The following is a 23,913-nucleotide window of genomic DNA, read 5'->3' as shown; positions in this document are numbered from 1 at the left end:
TCTGAATGTAAAAGGTCTCAACTTCTTCATTACAAGACAGACTGGCAGAGTCAATTAAAAAGTAAGACCCAGGTAAATGCTATTTGCATGAGACTCGCCTTATAGGCAAAGATATCCACAAGGTGACAGTAATAAGGATAGATTATTTTATTTATACATATATATTTATTTCATGCAAATGAAGTCCAAAAACAATAGGAGTAGCTATTCTTATATCCAACAAAATGGATTTCAAGCAAAAACGAATCAGAAGAGACAAGCAGGGTCAGTACATACTGGTAAAGGGAGCAATCACACACAAAAAAATATATAACAATAGTATATGATATTTATGCCCCAAATGTCAGTACACCTAATTATATAAAACAAATTCCTCTTAAGTCTCCAATAAACCCCAATGCAATAATACTGGATGATTTCTGCACACACCTCTAATATACAGATCAGACATAAAATATCAATAAAGAAATTTCTGATATAAATAATATAATAAATACAATAGACCTAATAGACATCTATAGAATATTTCATCCAACAATAGATGAATTCACTTTCTTCTCAGCAGCTCATCAACCTTTTCCAAAATAGACCATAATTTAGGTCATAAAGAAAGTCATCAAATACAAAATAAATGATATATGAAGGTAGTTTGAAAAGGAAAGTTATAGTATTTAGTGCCCACATAAATAAAATACTTTTTAAAAAAATAGATTCCAAACAACCTAATACTACATCTCAAAGCCCTACATGAGGAGGAGCAAAGTAATTTCAAAATCAGAAGATAGGAGATAATTAAGATCAGACCAGAAATTAATGAAATAGATAAGAAAATATTCAAAGGGTCAATGCAACAAAGAGTTAGTACTTTGAAACAATAAAGATGATCAATAAACCCTTAGCCAAACTAACAGAGAGCAAGCAAGAGTAAGAGAACCAAATTTATAAAATTAGAGATGAGAGGGGAGATATCACCATTTCAGAAATCCAGAGGCTCATTAGGGAGTATTTTGAATGGAAAAAAATCTAGAAGATATGTTCAAATTTCTAGATATATATGTTTTACTCAGATTGAATCAAGAAAAGGAAATTAGAAAATCTAAACAATCAAATATCAAACAATAGATTAATGTAGTTATTTTTAAAACCCTTCAAATAAAGAAAAATCTAAGACACGCTGTATTCTCAGGGGAGTTCTACCAAACCTTTAAAGAAGAACTAATGCCAATCCTCCACAAAATTATTTAATGGAACAGAAAGGGAGGGAACACTTCCAAATTTATCCTATGAAGTATTATGCTGATAACAAAACCAGATAAAGATATCAAGAAAGGAAAAGTATAGACTAATATTCTCGATGAACACAGATGCCAAAATCCTTTACAAATAAGCAATCCACATTAAAAAACACATTGAGAAGATTGTATACTATGTCAAGTTTTTGTCATCCCAGAGATGCAAGAGTGATTCAAGATATGCAGATCAATAAATGTTATTTATCACATAAATATATTTAAGGACAAAAATAACATGTTCCTCTCAATAGATGCAGAAAGAGCTTTCAACAAAATTTAACATCCATTCATGCTAAAAGCTTTGGAACAGTTAGGGATAGAAAGAATTTAACTCAACATCATTGAGGCTATATACAACAAACCCAAAGCCAACATCATACTGAAAAAAAACTAAAAGCAATTCTTCTAAAATCAGAAACAAAACAAGGATGTCCACTCTCACCAATCCTAGTCAATAGTTTTTGAAACTCTATGTAAAGCAATTAGGCAAGAAAAGTAAAAGAAACTGATATAAACAGGAAAAAAAAAAGAAATCAAATTATCTGTTTCCTGATGACATGATCTATACTTAGAAGACCTAAAAATCTCCACTAGAGGACTTCTAGAACTGATAAATTAAGCAAAGTAGCAGCATATATGACTGACATACAAAAATAGCTTTCTTATGTTCTGATAATAAATCTGAAAAAAAAAATCAAGAAAACAATTCCATTCAAAATAACCTCAAAAAAAAAAAAACTTGGGAATAAATCTAAGGACATGAGAGATCAGTACAATAAAATTTATAGAACATTAAAGAAATCTTAAAAATGAAAAAAAACCTCCCATATTCTGAAATAGACAGAACATTGTTAAAATGTCTATATTACCAGAAGCGATATACAAGATTCAATGTAACACCTATTAAAATGCCCAAAATAGCTGATGCAACCCCAAATAATAAGAACAAGGCTAGAAATATAATGCCCAGCTTCAAATTATACAACAGAACTACAGTAACAAAAGCACATGGTAATCACTTAAAAAATATGAAAATCAAAGGAATAGAAGATACAGAGAAGTTCACATAGATATGGTCATCTTATCTTTGACAATGATTACCTTTCTTTCCTTCCTAGGATGAGATGTTTGTCATTAAGTACACACACTACAGGAATTAAATAAATTCAGACTCTAAGACCACAAGACCCAAGAAAGGTCTGTCTCTCAAAGCTACCAGTAAAATAAGGCCCCTGGCAAGGTACAGCTGAAATGTAGCCTTTGAATTACCTCTTTAAAAGTTCTCTACTCCCCCTGACAGTTAGAATCATGATTTCTGGGACAGAAGTCCCCTGTGTTTCTCTTTTACTAGCAAATAAAACTTTTTCCTTTTCTAAAAACCTTGTCCTCAGTGTTGAATTGGCACTGGGGACAAGGACCAAGCTTTCAAAAATACTACAAAGCGGACACAACATTTTTGTTTGTATGTGGTGCTGAGGATTGGACCCGGACCACACGCATGCCAGGAGAGCGCGCTACCGCTTGAGCCACATCCCTAGCGGATAGCAAAGGCAACAGAATACATCAGACACTAGTATGGCAATATATAAAACAGTGGATGTGCAACCGATGTGATTCTGCAATCTGTATTCAGGGTAAAAATGGGAGTTCATAACCCACTTGAATCAAATGTATGAAATATGATATGTCAAGAGCTATGTAATATTTTGAACAACCAATAATAAAAATTTTAAAAAAATAGTACAAAGCCAGTATCAATCTGATTCCAAAATCAGATAAATAGATGTCAAGGAAAGAACACTACAGACCAATATGCTTGATGAATATAGATGTAAAAATCCTCAATAAAATACATGTAAAGTGCTGGGCTCAGTGGTGCACACCTGTAATCCCAGTGGCTCAGGAGGCTGAGAAAAATTCAAAGCCAGCCTCAACAAGTTGGCAAGATCTAAGCAACTCAGCAAGACCCTGTCTCTAAATATAAAAAAGGGTTGGGGATGTTGCTCAGTGGTTAAGCATTCCTCAGGTTCAATCCCCAGACCAAAAAAACAAACAAACAAACAAACAAAAAAACATGTAAAGCATATTCAACAACATATGACAAAGATTATACATTACAATTAAGTTTATTTCATTCCAGGAATGCAAGGATGGTCCAATATATGCAAATTAACAAATGTAATTTACCACATAAATGGAATCAATGACAGAAACCACATTATCATCTCAACAGATATAGAAAAAGCCTTAAACAAACTTCAACACCTGTTCATAAAAAATAATAATTAAAAAACCCTAAAGAAACTAGGGACAGACGGAACTCACCTCAACATCATAAAGGCTACCTTATGACTAACCAAAAGCCAACATCATAGTGAATGAGGAAAAACTGAATGAATTTTCTTTAAAATTAGGAACACAGCAGGTATGCCCACTTTCACCACTCCTATTTACTGTAACACTTGAAATTTTAGAGCAATTAGTCAAGAGAAGAAAATAAAGGGGACACAAACAGAAAAGTCAAATTTCATGGTTTGCAAATGATACAATTCTATAATTAGAAGAAGACCATAAAGGCTACATTAAAAGACTTCTACATCTGAAAAACAAATTCAGCAAAGTAGAATACACAAATCAACACACACAAAAAAAATCAATTAAGTTTTCTATACACTAATACTAAACCCACCAAAAAAGGAAATCAGAAAAACAATTCCATTCATAATAGCTTTAAAAAAAATACCTAAGAGTAGTCTAACCAAGGAGCTGAGGACTTCTACAAGGAAAATTACAGAATGCTGGAAAAAACAATTTTTAAATGACACTAGAAAATGGAAAGATCTCCTGTGTTCATAGATAGGCAGAATTGACATTGTTAAAATAACCATGTCACCAATAGCATTCTGTACATTCAATGCAATCCCCATCAAACTACCAATGGCATTCTTCACAGAACTAGGAAAAAATCCTGAAATTCATATGGAAGAAAAACCCATGTTAGCTGAAACAATCCTGAGTAAAAAGAACAATGTTGGGGGAAACACAGTACCCAATTTCAAATTATACTACAGAGTCATAGTAATAAAAACAAATGGTAATGGCATAGAAACAGACATGTACACCAATGGAACAGAAGATACAGACTCAAACCCACATAACTACAGACATCTGGTTCTTGACAAAAGTGCCAAAAATATACACTGGAGAAAAGACAGCTTCTTTAACAAATATGCTGGGAAAACTAGATATCCAAGTATATTAGTTCACTTTTTGTCACTGTGACCAAAATAAAGGACAAGAGCTACTTAGAGGAGGAAAAGTTTATTTTGGGCTTAGTTTCAGAAGTTCAGTCCATGGTCATTCATCTCCACTGCTCTAGCCTTAGAGAAAGCAACACATCATGGCAGAAAGGTATGGTAAAGGAAAGATGCTCAGGATATGGTGGCTAGGAAACATGCCAAGAGCTATCATCCAGTTCAGTAGCCCTTTCAAATTATTAATCCATCAAGTGGGTTAATCTATTGATTAGGTTACTAGTTATTTTACCTCTGAACATTCCTGCATTAACACATGAGTTTTGGGGGGCAACACCTCATATGTAAACATAACACCACACTGGAAGAATAGAATTAGGTCCCTATCTCTCATCCTATACAAAAAGTAAAGTCAAAATAGGTCAAAAACCTAGGTATAAGACTTGAGACTTTGCAAGTGCTAGAAGGAAATATATAGGAAACACTCCAACAAATAAGCATAGGCAACAAATTCCTAAATAAGACTTCTAAAGCTCAGGAAATCAAAAGTCAATAAATAGGATGGCATCCAATTAAAAAGCTTTTGCACAGCAATTAGCAGTGCAAATGAATACAGAGTCTACAGAATGGAAAGAAATTTTTGCCACCTACTCTTACAATGGAGGATTTATATCTAGAATATATAAAGGACTTTTTAAAACTTAAAACCCCCAAACACAAAATATTCAATAAGTGGGCAAATGAGTTAACAGACACTAGAAGTATACAAGGCCAAAAATTATATGAAAAATGTTCAATGTCTTTAGCTATCAGGGAATGCAAATCAAAACTTCATTGAGGTTCCAACTAATTGCAGTCTGAATGGCAACCATCAAGAATACAAATAAGATGAAATATTAGCAGGAATGTGGGAAAAACACTCTTTTACACTGTTGGTAGGAATATAAATTAGTACAATAACTCTGAAGATCAGTATGGAGGTTTCTAGAAAAACTAAAAATAGAAATTGCGCAGGTGCAGTGTGGATGGCAGCGTGGCATCCGGGGGCCCAAACAACAGGCCTTGGGGAATGGAGCTCCGCGGTCTGCCTGAGACCCCATCTGGCTCAACGAGGATGAAGTCGAGGATGAAGATGAAGAAGATGAGGATAGTGACAAAGAAGAGGATGAAGATGAGGAGGTCGTTGACCAGGAGGTGAATGTTGAATTTGAAGCTTATTCCATCACAGATAATGATTATGACTGAATTAAGAAATTATTGCAGCAGCTTTTCCTAAAGGCTCCTGTGAAGGCTGCAGAACTAACAGATCTCTTAATTCAACAGAACCATATTGGAAGTGTGATTAAGCAAACAAACGTTTCAGAAGACAGCAATGATGATGATGTGGATGAAGATGAAATTTCTGGTTTCATAAGCCTTTTAAATTTAACTTGAAAGAAAGGGTACCCAGTGTCCTGAACAAATTAAAGAGTTGGTTCTAAGCTTCTGTGAGAAGAACTGTGAAAAGAGTGTGGTTGAACAGCTGGACAAGCTTTTAAATGATATCACCAAGCCTGTGGGCTTTCTCCTAAGTGAAAGATTCACTAATGTCCCTCCTCAGATTGCTCTGCCCATGCACCAGCAGCTTCAGAAAGAACTAGCAGAGACACATAAAACTAATAAGCCATGTGGGAAGTGCTCCTTCTGATTAGTAAGACATTTGTGGAAGCAGGAAAATCCAATTCTAAAAAGAGGTGGAGCAACCAGAAGGATGAATTAATGTTTATAAATGCAGAGGAAGAGTTTTTCTATGAGAAGGCAGTCCTAAAGTTCAACTACTCAGTGCAAGAGGAGAGCGACTTGCCTGGGAGGCAGGTGGTCTTTTGATGATATACCAATGAAGCCCTTTCAAACTGTGATGTTAACTCCAGACAGCAAGATGAGTGAAATTATGGATAAACTGAAATATCATCTATCTATCTAGCCCATTTTTCATGGACATTTATGGGCTTATTTTTGTAAAATTAACAGAAGACCCAGTGGAGATTTACTGAAAAACTCATGACTTTATTCAGAATTTAAATCCTCTACAAAAAGTAGGGTTCTTTTCCATGTGTCTATGACACATTCACAAAATATCTTTTTGGGGGGTCAAATTGTGAATGGTTGATTAAAAACTTCCACCAAGAAGAAAATCATGGAGTAGTAATTTGAGGAATTCAATAAAACTCCTATTTTTTTATTTAAAAAAAAACAACAACTAAAAATAGACCTACCACAGGACCCATCTAGAACACTCCTCAATATTTATTCAAAAGAATTAAAAATCAGCATACTTTAGAGATACATGCATACCCATCCCATGTTTATCCAACACAATTCACAATTTCCAAGTTATAGAATCTACACAATGGAGGTTTTTGTTTTGCTTTGGGTGTGTGTGTGTGTGTGTGTGTGTGTGTGTATACAGTATTGGGAATTGAACTGAGGGTCTCACAGTCTAGTAAAGTGTTCTATCACTGAGTAACATCTCCAGCCCCCATAATGAAGTTTTGTTCAGTCAAAAAGAACAATGAAATTACATCATTTGCGGGGGGCCGGTGGGGGGGGGGAGATGGCGGAAATCAACAGATCCAGAGTGTTTCATGTTAAGAAAAAGAAACCAGTCTCAGAAAGACAAGTACCAAATGTTTTTGCTCATTGTGGAAGCCAGAGGGGTAAAAAAAGAACAAGAAAAAAAGGATGTCATGAAAGCAGAATGGAAGTCATCAGGGTAGAAAAAAAAGGGATTGTGGCGGGTGGAGAAACAGAGGGTTAAGAGAAGTTTGGGAGTAAAACTGATCAAATTATGTTATATGTATGTATGAATATACCACAATGAAACCCATTATTCTATATAGAAAAAGGCAAAGCAAAATAAAAACACAGTACCAACCATTCCCTCTTAATATATGTATATTTCTATAAACAAAACAGGGTGAAAGGTGTAACTTCAGGAGAAGGAAGTAAAGGAGATGTTGGAGCAGAAATCATTAAATTTGCATTATGAATTTTTATTTTGTGGGTAGAATATTCATATAGTGTTTCTCTATTTAAACATAATAAAATAATATATTCAAAGAAAACTTTAAATGATTATTAAAAAATTCAGTGAGACTCAAGAGAATATAGATAATCAGGTAAAATTAGGAAAACACTACAAGATATGAATGAGAAATTCAAAGGGATGGAGATTTGAAAAAGAACCAAACAGAAATCTTGGAAACAAAAAACTTAGAAAATGAAGAGAAAGTACAGTTGAAACTTCCAGCAACAAACTAGATCAGGGGGAAAGAAAGAATATCTGAACTTGAATATAGGCCTTTTGAAATATTCCATTCAGACAAAAGAAGAAAAAATAAGAAGAAAGCATTAAGATCTTTGCAACACCATTAAATGAATAAACATTTGCAGTTGCAGATTACATAATGGTAAAGAGAAAGAAGTTACGAGCATAGGAAACCTAGTCAATGAAATAATAGCAGAAAACTTCCCTAATCATTGGAAAGACATGGATATCCATGTCCAGGAGGCTTATAGACATGACCAGAAAAAAATCTTCCCCACACAGTGTACTATAGTCAAACTGTCCAAGACAGAAAGAACTTTAATATACATAGAAGTGCCAAGTAACACTTAAAGATGTCCCCATCAGACTAACAGAATATTTCTCAAACAGAAACTCTACAAGCCAGGAATAAATGGAAGGATAGATTCTAAGTCCTGAAAGAAAATAACAGCTGACCAAGACAACTATACTATGCAAGTTGATCCTTTAGAAATGAAAGAAATATGAAGAATCTCCAAGACAAGCAAAAACTGAGAGAACCCATGACCACCAGGCGCCTCACAAAACATGCTTAGAAGAGTCCTACATCCAGAAGAAAGATAACTACTATCATAATATCATGTGAAAATATAAATCCCACTATAAGAATAAATACATAAGAGAAATATAAAAGAATCAATTCTATAAATATCAAAACAGAAATATGAACAAGAAACAAAGAATATTAAAAACTCTTAAGAAAATATACAAGACAACAAGAATAAGTCCTTGTCTCTCAAGGGCTACACTTTCTAATTAGTAAATGCAGACTCTCTGATTGAATATAAAAAAATATAAGACCCAATAATATGCTGTCAATAAGAAACTCATGTCACCAGTAAAGACACATACAGACTGAAAGTGAAAGACAGAAAATGATATTGTAAGTAAATGGAAAACTAAGGCAAGGACGAATAGCTATACTAATATCTGACAAAACAGACTTTAATACAAAAACAGTGAGAAGTAACAAAAAAGATCAGTATATAATGATCAGAGGATCAATTCAATAAATCAATATATTGGTTAGAAATCTATATGCACCCAATTTTTAAAACACTTAAAACTAAAGGGAGGTGGATCAGCTCATGCAGCTGCAAGACTCTGAACTTGCTTGCAGATCAGTTTTGTAATGCCACTGGAGTGTTGCAAAAATGTGGTCCTCCTGCCTTTCTTAATAATATACAGACAGTAATTAACAAAGACAACCAGCTAATCTTACAGAAGAATATACCCAGCTTTTTGCAGCACTGATTGCATGAACAGCAAAAGACATTGATGTTTTGATAGATTCCTTACCCAGTGAAGAACCTACAGATGCTTTACAGGCTGCTAGTTAGAAGAAAATCATGAGTCGGCTTCATGTCTGGAGGATGTTGTTTATCCAAGGGACATGCTTTGGGAAAAGATATAAAGTATACTTGCTGACATCCCTCAATGACAACTAAAGACAAGAAGTGGTACCCACAACTAGTCTCTTCTAGACTCATAGCACCATGTGGCTAAGAAAAGAACTCTCAAATGACACTAAGAATTCTGCATCAGATTTAGATATAAGCTTTTCCAACAGTTACAGAAAAACTTTGGGAGGTTTTACCTCTGTAGGTATTTTTAGTAGTCTTCTTCTGTTTTTGCTCTTGGTAAATACACTTATAAATTTATGATTGAACCAATGTTAAACCATCATTATGCATCATTTGAATGAAATTATTAAACCATATTGAATTAATGCTCATAATACAATTAAACACATGCTACAAGTTTTTAAAAAAAATTAAAAAAAACACCTTAAGAGAGAGGCTTAATATAATAATAGTGGGGAGTTCACCACCCCACTTTTATCAGTTGACAGATCATCCAGACAAAAGATCAACAAAGATACATTAGAGTTAAATCAAGCTACAGATTAAATGGATGTCACAGAATTTACAGAACATTTTTATCAAAAAGCTGCAGAATATACATTCTTTTCATATGCACATGAAACTTCTCTAGAATATGCACATATGAGGCCCCCAAACAAGTCTTAAATGAAGCCCCAAAACATTGAAATTACATGCTGTATTTTTTTAAATCACAATAGGATAAAACTAGAAGTCAACAAAATAGAAATATACAAATGCATGAAGACTGAACGACAGTTTTAAAAAAAAAAGTGGATTTTTGAGGAAGTGAGAAATTTTAAAAAGTATCAAGACTAATGAAATACAATATACCAAAACCTGTGGGCTACAGCAAAGGGGTACCCAGGAAGAAATTTTTGGTAACAAGTGTCTAACTAAAAAAATTAGAAATATTTCAAGTATGACATAGCAGTATCTCTAACACTTGGAAAAGTACAAACCATAGTAGGGGATAGGAAAGGTAGCAGAATACAACAGTCATTAATATGGTATTATGTAAAAATGTGGATGTGTAACCGATGTGATTCTGCAACTTGTATTTGGGGTAAAAAATGGGAGTTCATAACCCACTTGAATCAAATGTATGGAAGATGATATGTCATGAGCTTTGTAATGTTTTGAACAACCAATAAAAAAAAAGTACAAACCAACCAAACCCAAAATCAGAAGAAACAAAAAAATCAGAGCAAATAAAGGAAATAGATACCAAACAACAATTCAAATGATTGATGAATGGATTTAAAAATGTGGCATATATGCAAACGGAATATTACTCAGCAATAAAAGAGAATAAAATCATGGCATTTGCAGGTAAATGGATGGTATTAGAGAAGATAATGCTAAGTGAAGTTAGCCAATCCCAAAAAACAGATGCTGAATGTTTTCTCTCATATAAGGTGACTGACTCATAGTGGAGTAAGGAGAGGGAGCATGGGAGAAATAGATGAATTCTATATGGGGTGGAGGGGTGGAAGGGGAGAGCAGGCAGGGAGTTAGCAAGGATGGTGGAATGTGATGGACATCATTATCCAAAGTACCTGTATGAAGACATGAATTGGTGTGGACATACTTTATATAAACCAGAGATATGAAAAATTGTGTTCTATATGTGTAATAAGAATTGTGATGCATTCTGCTGTCATGTATTCAAAAAATAAAAGAAATTAAAAAATGATTGATGAAACAAAGTGTTGGTTCACTGAAAGGATAAAATTAATAAAATTTTAGCTAGACTAACCAAAAGAAACAAAGAGACAACCCAAATAAAGTTGGACATAAAAATGGACATTACAACTGACACCATAGAAATACTAAGAATCATTAGGGTTTATTATGAAAACTAATGTGGTTACAGTTGAAAAGCTTAAAAGAAAATCAAGACTGAACCATGAGGACAAAAGTAACCTGAATCAAGCAGTAATAAGATTTAATCAGCAATAAACGTCTCCCAACCAAAAAAAAAATAAAAATAAAAATAAAAAACTCTACCCCTGGATGTCTTCACTACTGAATTTTCCCAAACTTTTAAGCAAAAGCTAACATCAATTTTTCTCAAATTATTCCACAAAATTGAAAGTAAGGGAACTCTTCTAAACTGATTCTATAAGTGTAGCATTACCCTGTACCTGTAACAAAAAGCTCATGTCACAATCAAGTTTGTTTCATCCCAGATATAACAAGGATAGTTCAACACAAATCAATAAGCACAATATGTCACTTCAATAGAATAAAAAGAGTTTTTTTAAAAAATCAACAGATGGGGGAAAAAAGCATTTTATAAAATTCAACATCTCTTCAAATCCTGAAAAAATAGGTAGAAAAGGATTATACCTCAACATACTAAAGGCTATATATAATAAAGCCACAGCCAACACCATACTGAATAGTAAAGAACTGAAAGCATTTCTTTTAAAATCAGGAACAGGGTAAGGATGTCACTCACCACTCTTATTCAACATAATACTACAAGCTTTAGATAGAACAGTTAAGCAAGATAAGTGAAATACATTCAAATAGGAGATGATTAAAACTATCCATATTTGTGAATGATATGATTCTATGTATAGAAAAACCTAAAGATTCCAAAAAACTAAATTATTAAAACTGAAACAAATTCAGTTAAGTACCAGAGTGCCAAATTAATATACAAAAATCATTAGAATTTCTATGCACCCATAATGAATTTGCTAAGATAGAAATATGACAGCAATCCTCTTCACAATAGCTACAAAAATATCTGCGAGTACACTAAGGAAAGATCTCTGTAATGAAAATTACAAAAATACTCCTGAAATAAATTGAAAAAGATGGGAAGACTTTCTTATGTTCATGGATTAGAAGGATATTTTTCAAGTGTCCATTCTACCCAAAGTAATCTACACATTCAATAATATTCTTCACAGACTAGGAAAAGCAATCCTAATATTCACATGGAAGCACAAAGATCATAGCCAAAGCAATATTAGGCGGAAAAAAAAAACACAAAACAAAATAAAATAAAACAAAGCTAGAGGCATTGCAATACCTAATTTCAAGACATACATGACAGAGGGCTGGGGGTATAGCTTGGTTGGTAGAATGCTTGCCTTACATGCACAAGGCCCAGGGTTCAATCCCCAGCACGTGCACGCACACACACACACACACACACACACACACACACACACAAAAAGTATGATACAACAGAGAACAGAGTCAATATAACCAAAACACCATGCTATTGACATAAATACAGACACATAGAACGATGAAATTGAATAGAGAATTCAGAGATAACTTATTCTACAGAAAGTCTCCCAAAAACACAGATATAATTTGGATGTATGGTGTCCCTGTGTTCTCATGGGAATATTCAGAATTAAAATGATTAGTGTATGAGTGCTATAATCTAATCAGTCCACCCTAGTGTGAATAGACAGACTGGGTAGTAAGTGAGGGCAAGTGGAGCATGGTTGGAGGAGGTGGGTTACTGGCAGTGTGGTCCTAGGAGGGTTCCTCTTCCCTGTGGTCCCTTCCCTCTCTCTTCTTTCTGCCAATGTCCCTCCACCTTGACCTTCCACTATGATGTGCTGCCTCACCTCAGGCCCAGAACAACGCAGTCAGCCCACATGGGCCTAAATCTCTGAAACGGAGCCAAAAAATAAACTTTCCCTCCTCTAAGTTGCTCATCAGGTCTTTCTGTCACAGTGACTAGCACAAACATACACAGAAGAAGTACAGCCTCTTCAAATGATGCTGGGAAAACTGGATCTCCACATGCAAAAGACTGGAACTTGACCCCTATCTCTCACTCTAAGCCATAGCAACTCAAACTGAATCAAAGACCTAATAAAAGTAAGACCTGAAACTTGGAAACTACTGGAAGAATACAAAGGGGAAATACTTCCAAGACATTGGTACATGCAATGATTTCTGGATACGACCCCAAAAGCATAGGAAACAAAAGCAAAAATTGACAAATGAGATTACTTCAAACTAAAAAGTTTCTGCCCAGCAACCAATCAATCCAATGAAGAGATAACCTATAAAATGGGTTAAAATACTTGCCAATTATTCATCTGACACAGGGTTAACATTCAGAATATGTAAGTAACTCAAAAAGCTTCAACAAGTAATCCAAGTTTTTAAAAAAATGTGCAAATAATCTGAACAGACACTTCTCAAAAGAAGAAATACATATAGCCAAGAAAATATGCTCCAAAGATTAGCTATGAGAGAGATGCAAATCAAAACTACAATGAGATATTATCTCACCCCAGTTAAAATGCCTATCATGAAAAAGAAAATTGCTGGCAAGGATGTAAACAAAAAGGAACTCATACACTGTTGGTGGTAAGGTAAACTAGTATAGTCATTTTAGAAAACAGTATGAAAGTTCCTCAAAAGCCTAAACATAGATCTACCATATGAGCCAGCTATAAATTAGCCTACCAAAGACTACCTGAAGCTCGTGTTTAGTGTAGCACTATTCACAATAGCCAAAGTTAGGAATCAGTCTAGATGCGCATCAACAGATGCATGAATAAAGAAAATGTGGTAGGGCTGGGGATGTGGCTCAAGGGTAGTGCGCTCGCCTGACATGCGTGCGGCCCGGGTTCGATCCTCAGCACCACATACAAACGAAGATGTTGTGTCTGCCAATAACTAAAAAATAAATATTAAAAAAAATTCTCTCTCTCTCTCTCTCCCTCCCTCTCTCTCTCTCACTCTCTTTTAAAAAAATGTAGTGTGTGTGTGTGTATACATAGATAGATAGATAGATAGATAGATAGATAGATAGATAGATAGATATAATGGAGTATTATTGTTATAAAGAGCAACAAAATCCTGACTTTTATAGCAAGTTGAATAGAACTGGAGTAGATTATGTTAAGTCAAATAAGCCAGACATAGAAAGACAAGTAGAACATGTTTTGTCTTACAGGTGGAAACTAAAAAGAGTTGACCTGAAAATAGTTATTATTTGGTTTGGGAAGAGTGATTGGGGGGTAGAGAAAGAGATGGATTTGATCAGTGCATGTTGTATGCATGAATGGAAATACCACACCAAACCCTACCAATGTGCATAATTACTATACTTTAATAAAACATCAATAAAATTCAGTTATTTACCCAGATATCTTATACTATATGGAAAAAGAAGAAACTGTTGATACCAGCAAGCACTCAAAAATGTTAAGTGAGAAATATCAGATTATAAAACAAATCTGGAGACATTCCCAAACATACTTAGGCAACATGGTAGTCTGCCTCTTTTTGAGAGAGGCCTAGAGATTGAACTCAGGCCTTCAAGCATGCTAAGCACAACCTCTACTACTAAGCCACACTCCGACCCCATAGTATATCTTAATTAAAAAAAAAAATCTTAGATCATTTTCAACTGTGGTAGTAAGATGGATAAATTCTGGAGCACCCTCATGATCCCACCTTCTGATGTTTGTGACTGTTCAATTCCTCTTTGGAGTGTGGGAGTAGCCTGTGGATTGCTTCTAATCAATAGAATATGGCAAGGGTGATAGAACATACAAGCATGGAATTGCATGATTATGTTCCAAGACTGCAGTGCCTGTCTGGCTGGAGTCACTCACTCCCTTGCCATATTATGGCCCAGTATGTTGAAAGACAGAAGTGGCCAGGAACTGAGGGAGGCTTCCAGCTGACAGCAGCAAGTAATGGAAGCCCCCAGTCTTCCCAAAGTAAGGCACAGATGAGATAAGTGCCCCAAGCAGCACCTGATTGCCCTGGGAGCTGTGTCACAAGGGAGTCAGTTAGGCTGTGCCTAGAGTGAGCCACAGAAGCTGTGAAGAAATGAATTGCATCATTCTGTGGAAAGTCGGCTATGAAGAACTAGTACAATAGTCAGTTATGAGAATTATAATAGTTTGGGTATTATTTGGGGTATTATTTTGAAACTACTGCATAGAATATGGCAAGGAATATGCATGTGATTAAATAAGGCAAATGAACATTTACATTGAGTTTCATTAGTGACATTGAGAATCAAGATTTCCCTCTAAGAAAGGAGATACAGAGATAGAAGAGATGAGTAAAATTCTGTTATCCTGAATTTGCATTGGAAGAAAGACCATGAATGCAACATATATCATCTTTTAAAAATTTAAATGCATCCTACTTCTAATCATTGTGAAGGCCTAGAAACAACCACTACACCTTTTCCCTAGAGTGTGGTCTATACAGAACATTTCCCATGAAAAGGTGTCATGATCCTTGAAGAAATAATTGATTCCAAGGCTGGAGCAGGAAATGTACAAGATAAGCCTGAGAATTTTATAAGGCCAAGAAAAATGAGGAAGGGCACATGTCAAAGTATTTCTACCTGGGACAGCTAAAAAGATTCTCTTAAAAAGATGGGGACCTGTCAGACAAAGGAACCAGCTTGAAGAGTATTTTGCTGGCCCACTCTGGGACAATTTGAGCATCAAGACAAATAATGACAGTAGCTTTACAAATAACTCCATATAAGAATCCAGGAATTCCTAATGATACCAATTAATTAGTTAGAAGGTAAAAACTCTTGTGGTAGATTGAGAAATAATAAACAGAAAAAATTATGGAGAAAGAAAAATTTGTTTTGTAACCATTATAATAATAATTGATTCAGGCAAGAATGTTAAAATTACTGAGTATAAGTTTGATGAGGAACAGAATATTTATAAAGACTCAATGTATCTTCCAATATAATACTCATTAAGTACAAAGGACAAATAACTATACAACAGAGAAACCAGACAGACAACCCAATAACTAAGAAATCAAAGTTTTCAAAATCCTGATATATTGTACTGAGAAGAACACAACATCACTTCTAGAATCCCTGACAAAATGAATAACTTGACTCAAATTCTTGATTAAAGAAAATATACCAATACCAGACATTCTACAGTCACTGGCCCACACTCTTTTAAGGTCATAAAAGACAATCTAAGGAACTATCCCAGATTAAAGGACACTAAAGAGACAGGACAACTAAATACAAGGTGTGATTCTGGATTGGACCCAGGACTATGGTTTATTCTATTGAGACAACTGATGGTATTTGAATATAGAATTGTGAATTAGCTAATAGTACTGTTAAATATACATCCTGACTTTGATAATTGTACTGTGGTCATCTAAGCAAATGCCCTCGTATATAGAAAACACATATTGATGTACTGGGGTAAAAAATATACATATCTGCAAATTGCACCCAAGGGGTTCAGAAAATAGAAATACAGTAATAAGGCAAATGAGACAAAATGAAAATGATTGGTGAATCTGGATAGAGAGCATGTGCAAATTATTCATTCTTTTCTGTAGTTTGAAATTATATCAAAATGAAAAGTTACCCCCACAAATGACACTGTAATCAACATGAGGAGATTTCTATTGTCCAATGATGGACATTAATAAGAAGATTAGAGGGATAGGAAAAGTAAAGGCAGTGAAATGAATATGATACAACTTTCCTATGTACATATATGAATATAACTCAATGAATCTCCACATCATGTACAACCACAAGACTGGGATCCCAATGAGAATAAGATAGACTCCATATTTTAATATGTCAAAATACACTCTTCAGTCATGTATATCTAAAAAGGCTTTTGAAATGAGCATCAGTAACAAAACTTACAATGGATAAAACATCAAATATGCTGAAATGATGAATTAAACAACAACAACAACATTATGAGTGACCTTTAGCGGTCACCATTTGTATTTTGAAAACTGGTAGGTTTATCCTGCTTCTTCAGGACACAGATGAGGCTGGCTAAAAAGTTGATGAAACAGGGCAGAGTTTCTCATTATAAATGCATTGCACCTGATAAATTAGGATGGAATGAAAGAGCATCACCATTTGCAACACCTAATGAAAGAATCGATCTAGGTCTTTGTCTTCAGTTGTTGCCTCCCAAAAATCAAAACGAAAAACCTTGAACTTTTTTTATCTGCTCAAACCTCTAACTATAGGATGGAAGAAATAAATTAAGTGTTCCTATAGATATACGATCACCAATTTTTAGGTTGTAGAAAACTCTACCAAACAGAATAGTCATTTTGTTTAATAACTTAAAAAGCAAAAAGAGGGAATGCCCATATAAGGCAGACAAAAAAGAGACCTTTCTTGATATTGAACAATAGAACTTTTGTTTAAAAAGATACATTTCACACAAATGAGAAGTTTTGAATACTGACAAAATATTTGATAAGAAAGTTATGTTAGTCATAATAATGGCATTGTAGTCCTATTTAGAATCAGTTACATTTTAGTTACTTTAATATTTGCAAATAAAATGATGTAATGTCTGATATTTGCCTCAAAATAATCCAGAAGAGAAGAAAACAGGTGGGATTAGGAATGAAACATAACTGGTAGACACATATATAAACAGTCTTTATACTATTCTGAAGTGTTCCATAATTTTTAAAAATTAATCCGAAGTCATCAGAGGAAATTGTGGAAAGACGTATAAAAAAATCATTAAATGGTTACTCAGGGGAAAGTGATTACTGATTACTTTCCCCTATTTATTTATCAATACAATATCAATTTAATTTTATTACAATGCTCATGAATATTTACATGCTAAAAAATCAGTTGCAGAAATTTTTAAAAGAACACATCTCAAAATGAAACAAAAATATAAAGCTAAGTTTTGACCTAAACTTGCATAGTGGTTTTATACACTGAAGTATAGGATTTCTTGTGAGGCAATTCCTATGACATGTAAATAGTTCCAAGCAATGCTTAGAGTTGATAATTCAGCTGGTAAACTCAATAAAATTATCTAAGTCACTGTTAAAATATGCAAAAGAGGGGCTGGGGTTGTGGCTCAGCAGTAGAGCTTTTTGCCTTGGCATGTGTGAGGCACTGGGTCGGATCCTCAGCACCACATAAATAAAATAAAGATCTATTTTTAAAAAAATAAGCAAAAGAGGTACTAAAGAAATTATAAAGAAATAATCAAGACCTGAACAACCAATCTTACTCCCAAGTTAGGCAGCATCCACCATGTGTGTGGACATGGAGACAGAGCCCCCACCCCCCAGGCAAACCATTTCCCTTTCTCTTACAAAATAAAGCACAGGTGACATGATGAGTACTCCTGAACATTTAAGCAGATAGTTTTCAACTTACCTCTGCATTTTGTGTCACATGCATGGAAGATTCCAGTGAGCAACTGTTCCTCCCAGTCCCTAGTGGTGCTGTGCATTACATCTTGGCCATCATCAGCTCCTGGTTTCCATCCTATCAGAAGAAAAAGCACAAATACAGGTGCTTATCTGTGCTACAAGTTATTCATTTCTCATTTGGGGTGTTTAATTTTAGCAAAAGAAAGCTTATTTTAATAAACAGAAGCCCATAATACTGATTACTTATCTTGAATGAACCCATCAAAAAGGTGGTCTTGAGGGCTGGGGATGTAGCCCAAGATGCACAACTCCCCAAGTTCCAAGACAGCATCATAAGTAAGTAAATAAAGTGGTCTTCAAAGGTCTCCCTCTATTTTTTCATTTTTATTTATAAATTTTTAAAAGGAGGAATAAGAGATATGGAGAGGGAAATGAAGTTCTTTTGCTTTACAATGAAAGTACCTTATAAAAAGCAACTAGTAGGACATAGATTTATAAGAAAAATAAAGGGAAAGAAGAAACTATACAGATTATGTACAATTTTACATTTTGTTTTTCAGATCTTATTATATAAGAAACTGTTTTAAACAATCTCTTAAGTAGTTTTCTAAATCTCCATTGGCCTGAAAAATTAACATCTTCCCTGGCCTACCGCCTTTGCTCCTGAAATAGAACCCACATATTCTTACATAGTTGTTTTACTGTTATGCAAACAAATGTGAAGAGTTCTTTCAGCAAGATATCTAGGGATTATATGAATTTTAAGTCCAATATATCTGTATATTCATGACATTCTAATTTGGCATTCAAGTTGATTTCCAGGTCAGTAGAGAAATACCAAATGATATGATTATAAATGTAATCCAGAATTTCTATTCATATTTTAATCAGAAGCATGTAAAATAGATTTCACACATAAGACTTTCTTTTAAGGTGGGGGATAGACACAAACATACTTAGAAAAAGATAGATGCATCCATTTAAACTTTAATAATGTATATTGGTTTTAAGTTCAGATATTCTAAAAGCAGATGTGATTTTTGTTTCACTGTAAAAACACACATTAAAAAATGATTATTTACCATCATCATTCAGGGATAATTTTCTCACCACTGAATCCTTAGTAAAAAACTGAGAGCTTTGAACAGAGGCAGAATCATGGTCAAGCATTAAGGTACAATTGTTATTTCCACTACAGTAGTTATTCCAATCCTTGGTAGAGAAGAAATCCCCTGCTCGGATCTGTGGTATCAAAGATGTATCACACTGGTTGTTCTGTGATCTCAGCCTTGCAATGTTTTCAGAACTAGTGAGACCAACAGTGTATGTGGCATTCTTGGGAGAGTACAGGTGAGAGATGGATGGGGTTCTTGCAGATTCTATTTCAGGGGATGAAATGAAGGCAGCCACTTTCTCAGAACTTGAAAAATGAGAGTCCCGCACAGGAATGTGAGCAGCAGTCATCTTCCTCAGCACCTCCTCAAAGTTTTTCTTGGCATTAGTTTGTGGACTATCAAAACTGCTAGACTGGTATTTGATAATTTGTCGAATCGGATTTGAAATTGCGTCTCCTTTTTGAATGGCTCTGATTTTTCTGCAAATGCTTTCTACTGGGTTATGCCGCTTCTCGGTTACCTTCTTTGCAGAAGTCATCCCTGGCTCTCCAGCAATTGGATAGGAGTGCCTAAAGTATGGGCAAAAGTAGACACATTAGTTAAGACAATGCTAACACATAAAAGTTAGCGTTGTCTTAACTATTATTCAGCAATAGGCTACTTATTCTCAAGTGGACTTGGGAGGACATCATGACAAAGTGTTAAATTGTTCTAAATAACTTCCTGTGCATTTAACTTTGACGCTCAATTGTCCAGAAAACAACAGATAATGTCTATAAAGTACTTAACACATGCAGGCACGGCAGTAAGCTCTTTATACTTATCAACTTGTCCTTAAAACAATGCTGAGGTGAACATTAAAACTATCTCCATTTTTGTGCAAGAAGAGAATAAAGTACACATTCAAAATCACTGAGATAAATGCCAGAGCCCAGATTTGAACACAGGAAGTACAATTTCAGAAATTGGACTCTTAACTGTATTGCTTTTCACTTATGCTATGTCAAATATGTCAATGATGCTAACAACTCTCATTTGAATGCCAACCATTGGCTCTGTCCTGTTCTCACTAATTTATTGAGAACTTACTGCATTTTACAAGTATTGTGTATAAATATCACAGAAACCCTGTCAAATATATGGACATGCCTTTTGGGGAGAGGAGACTGGGGATTTAACCCAGGGATACTTTGCCACCCGGCCACATCCCTATCCCTTTTTACATTTTATTTTGAGAAAGAGTCTAAGCTGCTGAGGTTGATCTTGAACTTGCAATCCTCCTGCTTCGGCCTCCCAAGTTGCTGGGATTCCAGGCATGCCCCATCATGCCATGATGGACATGCTCTCTTTCAGATAAGACACAAAGAAGTGAAGTAACTTGCAAATGGTCATATCTCCAAGATGTGAGCTGAAGTATCTTTGCCTCCCGCATAGGTTTGGTTTGGGGCCAGGGATTGGATCCAGGGCCTCAGTCATGCTGAGCATGCTACACCCCCAGTTTTGTTTTTTGGCAGGATATATGGACTTAAATAACAAGCATGAGTTGACTCTTAGAATAATTAGGGAATTTGGAAAGAAATCCAAAAGTTTACCTAATTAGTACAAATAGTTGAATAGTTATGTAGAGTTTGAAAATTATGATTTAAAAAAAATCAAACAAAAATTTACATTTATGGATCTTTATAAAAATTTAATAGAGAACATATGAGCAGCAAAGAAAAAAAACTGAAACAGTTGTAATTGGAAAGGGTGTTTGGAAAGAAGATACTCAAAGCACTCTCTCATTCTGGCTTTATCTTATTTTAAAATAATGGCTATGAGCTCCAGCTAATGAAGTTTCTACCAACAGAATTCACCATTTAGGGTAATAACCACCTCCAAAGTCTTATTTTGTGATCTGACTATACTATGTATTCAAGGCTTATCTTTCAATACCAAACCAAAACACATTCTTCCCCTGAAATTCTGATTTCTCACTGGACTTAACACTTTCTGAAGTCTCCCAAAATTTAAAATTGTATCATAAATTCTGTCATGTAATTAAATTTTGTCTTCTATTACTGGATCGTTTCAAATGAATCTGCATGCTGTTTTCTAAAAAAATACTTCTAAATCTTGAAATCAAGTCATGATGTGATTCTTCATACATTATTAGTGGCACAATTGATAACCTCCAATTATAGATAGTACATGTAATTATGAGGCTTGAAGCCTTTTTCCCTAGCTGCTATGATAGTTAGCTCCCAACTGCTTCCAGCTACCTCCTCTCCTGGAGGACTCCCTCTTATCCCAACAGGAGCTGTTCACCTGGGAGGGTGGACGTGAAGCAGTGGTAACGACGGAGGAGAATTCACCTGTGAACCCAGCACAATTCATCTGTGCTACGATGGTGACTTCACAGGAAGGCATTCGACTTCCCCAGGTCAAGCAGAGAGCCTTAAAGATTGGCTACATATTTATCAATGTTCTCAGTGTGTACTGACCATTTCTCCCTTTTAGAGCCAGAGTGTTGAGGTGCAGATTGTTACAATAGACCCTAGACTGAAACCTTGGACTCCCGAGCCTTGTCTACTCACACCATAAAACACTGCTGTGGGGTGCTGTCCAAGCCAAGATGAGAGGCCCTGCTTTGCAGGTACTGGTAACTGACCCAGATTAACATCCTCAGCATATAAAACACACAGTTTGATTTTATTTTTCATGCCATTTCCCCCCCCCCCCTGTTTTCTAAACTTCCACAACTCACCTATGTGAGCCCCGCTTGGCAGTTGATTTGCTAAATGTTACAATGAGTACACTTAAGACACTGACTCCTGACAAAGCCTCCCAAGATTAACTTGTTTTGCTCTTTCTAATATACAGCAGAATATTTGTGGAAGTTCAATAAGATGGGATGATAAAGATTTCCAGGTTTGTGCCACTGTCACCATATATGGCTTGGAAATATCTCCTGCCTTTTCTGTCCAGACATTTTTAGTTTTAGATCCCAGTAGAAAAGATTAGCTGCAGTCTTCCATAATGCAAATACAAGACTAACTTGCTTTGTACGATAATTGCCTTTGGAAAAAAAAAAACAACAACATTAACTGAGAATTAAAAGCTTGAAAGTAAATTTAACTAGAAGTAGTTGCTCGGAATCTCCCTTTAAAAAGGAATTTCTCTGAGCCAGGCACAGTGGCACTCACCTATAATCCCAGCTACTCTAGAAGCTGAGATAAAAGGATTGGAATGTTGGAGGCCAGTGAGACCCCATCTCAAAAAATAAATTTCCCCCCTTTATTTATCTGCTTTAGCTGACTTAAATTTGCCATGTAAGGATGGTACACTTGGAAAAGTTCCAATGACAAGAACTGCTTTTCTGAACCTCACCTGCATTTATTTATAATTAAAATATTTTAATAACCTTCCTTTTAGGAAGACAATCAGTATGAAATACCTACTAAGGGCTAAGCCCTGTGTAAACACTGGAGATATAAGCATGAGCAAAACAGAAATCTGCTCTTCTAAAACTGTGGAAGATACAGGTATGAAGAGTAAACTATAGGACCTGCCAGATTAAATCTAAGATGCACAATACAATTTTAATTTTAGAAAAACAATGACAATTTTTAGTATATCCCAAACACTGCACGGGTCATATGTACACTGAAAAATTTTAAATGTGTTTAAAAATAAAAAACAAAAATATTTAAAAGATACAATGGGAAAAAAAATTAAAATAAGATGGATGTGGAAGCACACACCTGTAATCCCCGTGACTCAGGAGGCTGAGGCAAGAGGAACAGAAGTTCAAAGCCTGCCTTGGCAACTTAGCAAGGCCCTAAGCAACTCAGCAAGATTCTGTTTCAAAATAAAACATAAAAAGGGCTGGAATGTGGCTCAGTGGTTAAGTGCCCCTGGGTTCAACTCTTGGTACCAAAAAAAAAAAAAAAAAATTAAAAATTGATTTGAAATTCAAACGTCACTAGGTATTTTTTTGTTACTAGCTAAATATAGCAATTAAAGACTACAGATAAATTACATAGCTATGGTCTATGAGAGCATATAATATGTGATTATTCTTGCTTGGGAAGAACAGGGAAACAATTAAGGACATCTATTGTGTAATATATGGAGCATATTACTATATATTGTTTGTTAAATCCAGGGTTAGAACAGAGAATTTAAAAGTGGGACTATAAATGTGCTATAGGAATTCATCGTTGGATTCATGTGAGCTAAATGTAATGTAAAATAATGTTTTAAATTAAACCTCTGATTTTACTAATGTTATTTTATTCTTTCTACTGATTGAAACTATGTTTCATTGTTCTTGCTTACATAATAGACTTCTATTCTTAATGACTGAATTGTCTGATATAT

At 34.9% G+C, this 23,913-nt stretch overlaps 1 protein-coding gene across 1 annotated transcript in view; it reads right to left on the bottom strand.

Moving 5' to 3' along the window:
• IRAG2 (inositol 1,4,5-triphosphate receptor associated 2) overlaps positions 1–20,089 on the bottom strand; it is a gene marked incomplete at its 5' end in the record, with an annotated part of 119,124 nt that extends 99,035 nt beyond the window's left edge. Inside the window, 2 exons of the mRNA XM_081310802.1 lie at positions 18,441–18,551; positions 19,519–20,089. Of these exons, the coding sequence (XP_081166928.1) occupies positions 18,441–18,551; positions 19,519–20,089 (682 nt within the window). The remainder of the gene's footprint in view (positions 1–18,440; positions 18,552–19,518) is intronic.
• Between the last annotated feature and the right edge of the window lie 3,824 nt (positions 20,090–23,913).

Source organism: Spermophilus citellus, assembly GCF_964194105.1.
Source record: "Spermophilus citellus genome assembly, chromosome: 10".
Classification (NCBI taxonomy): domain Eukaryota; kingdom Metazoa; phylum Chordata; class Mammalia; order Rodentia; family Sciuridae; genus Spermophilus; species Spermophilus citellus.
This window is presented reverse-complemented; position numbering and strand designations above follow the sequence as displayed.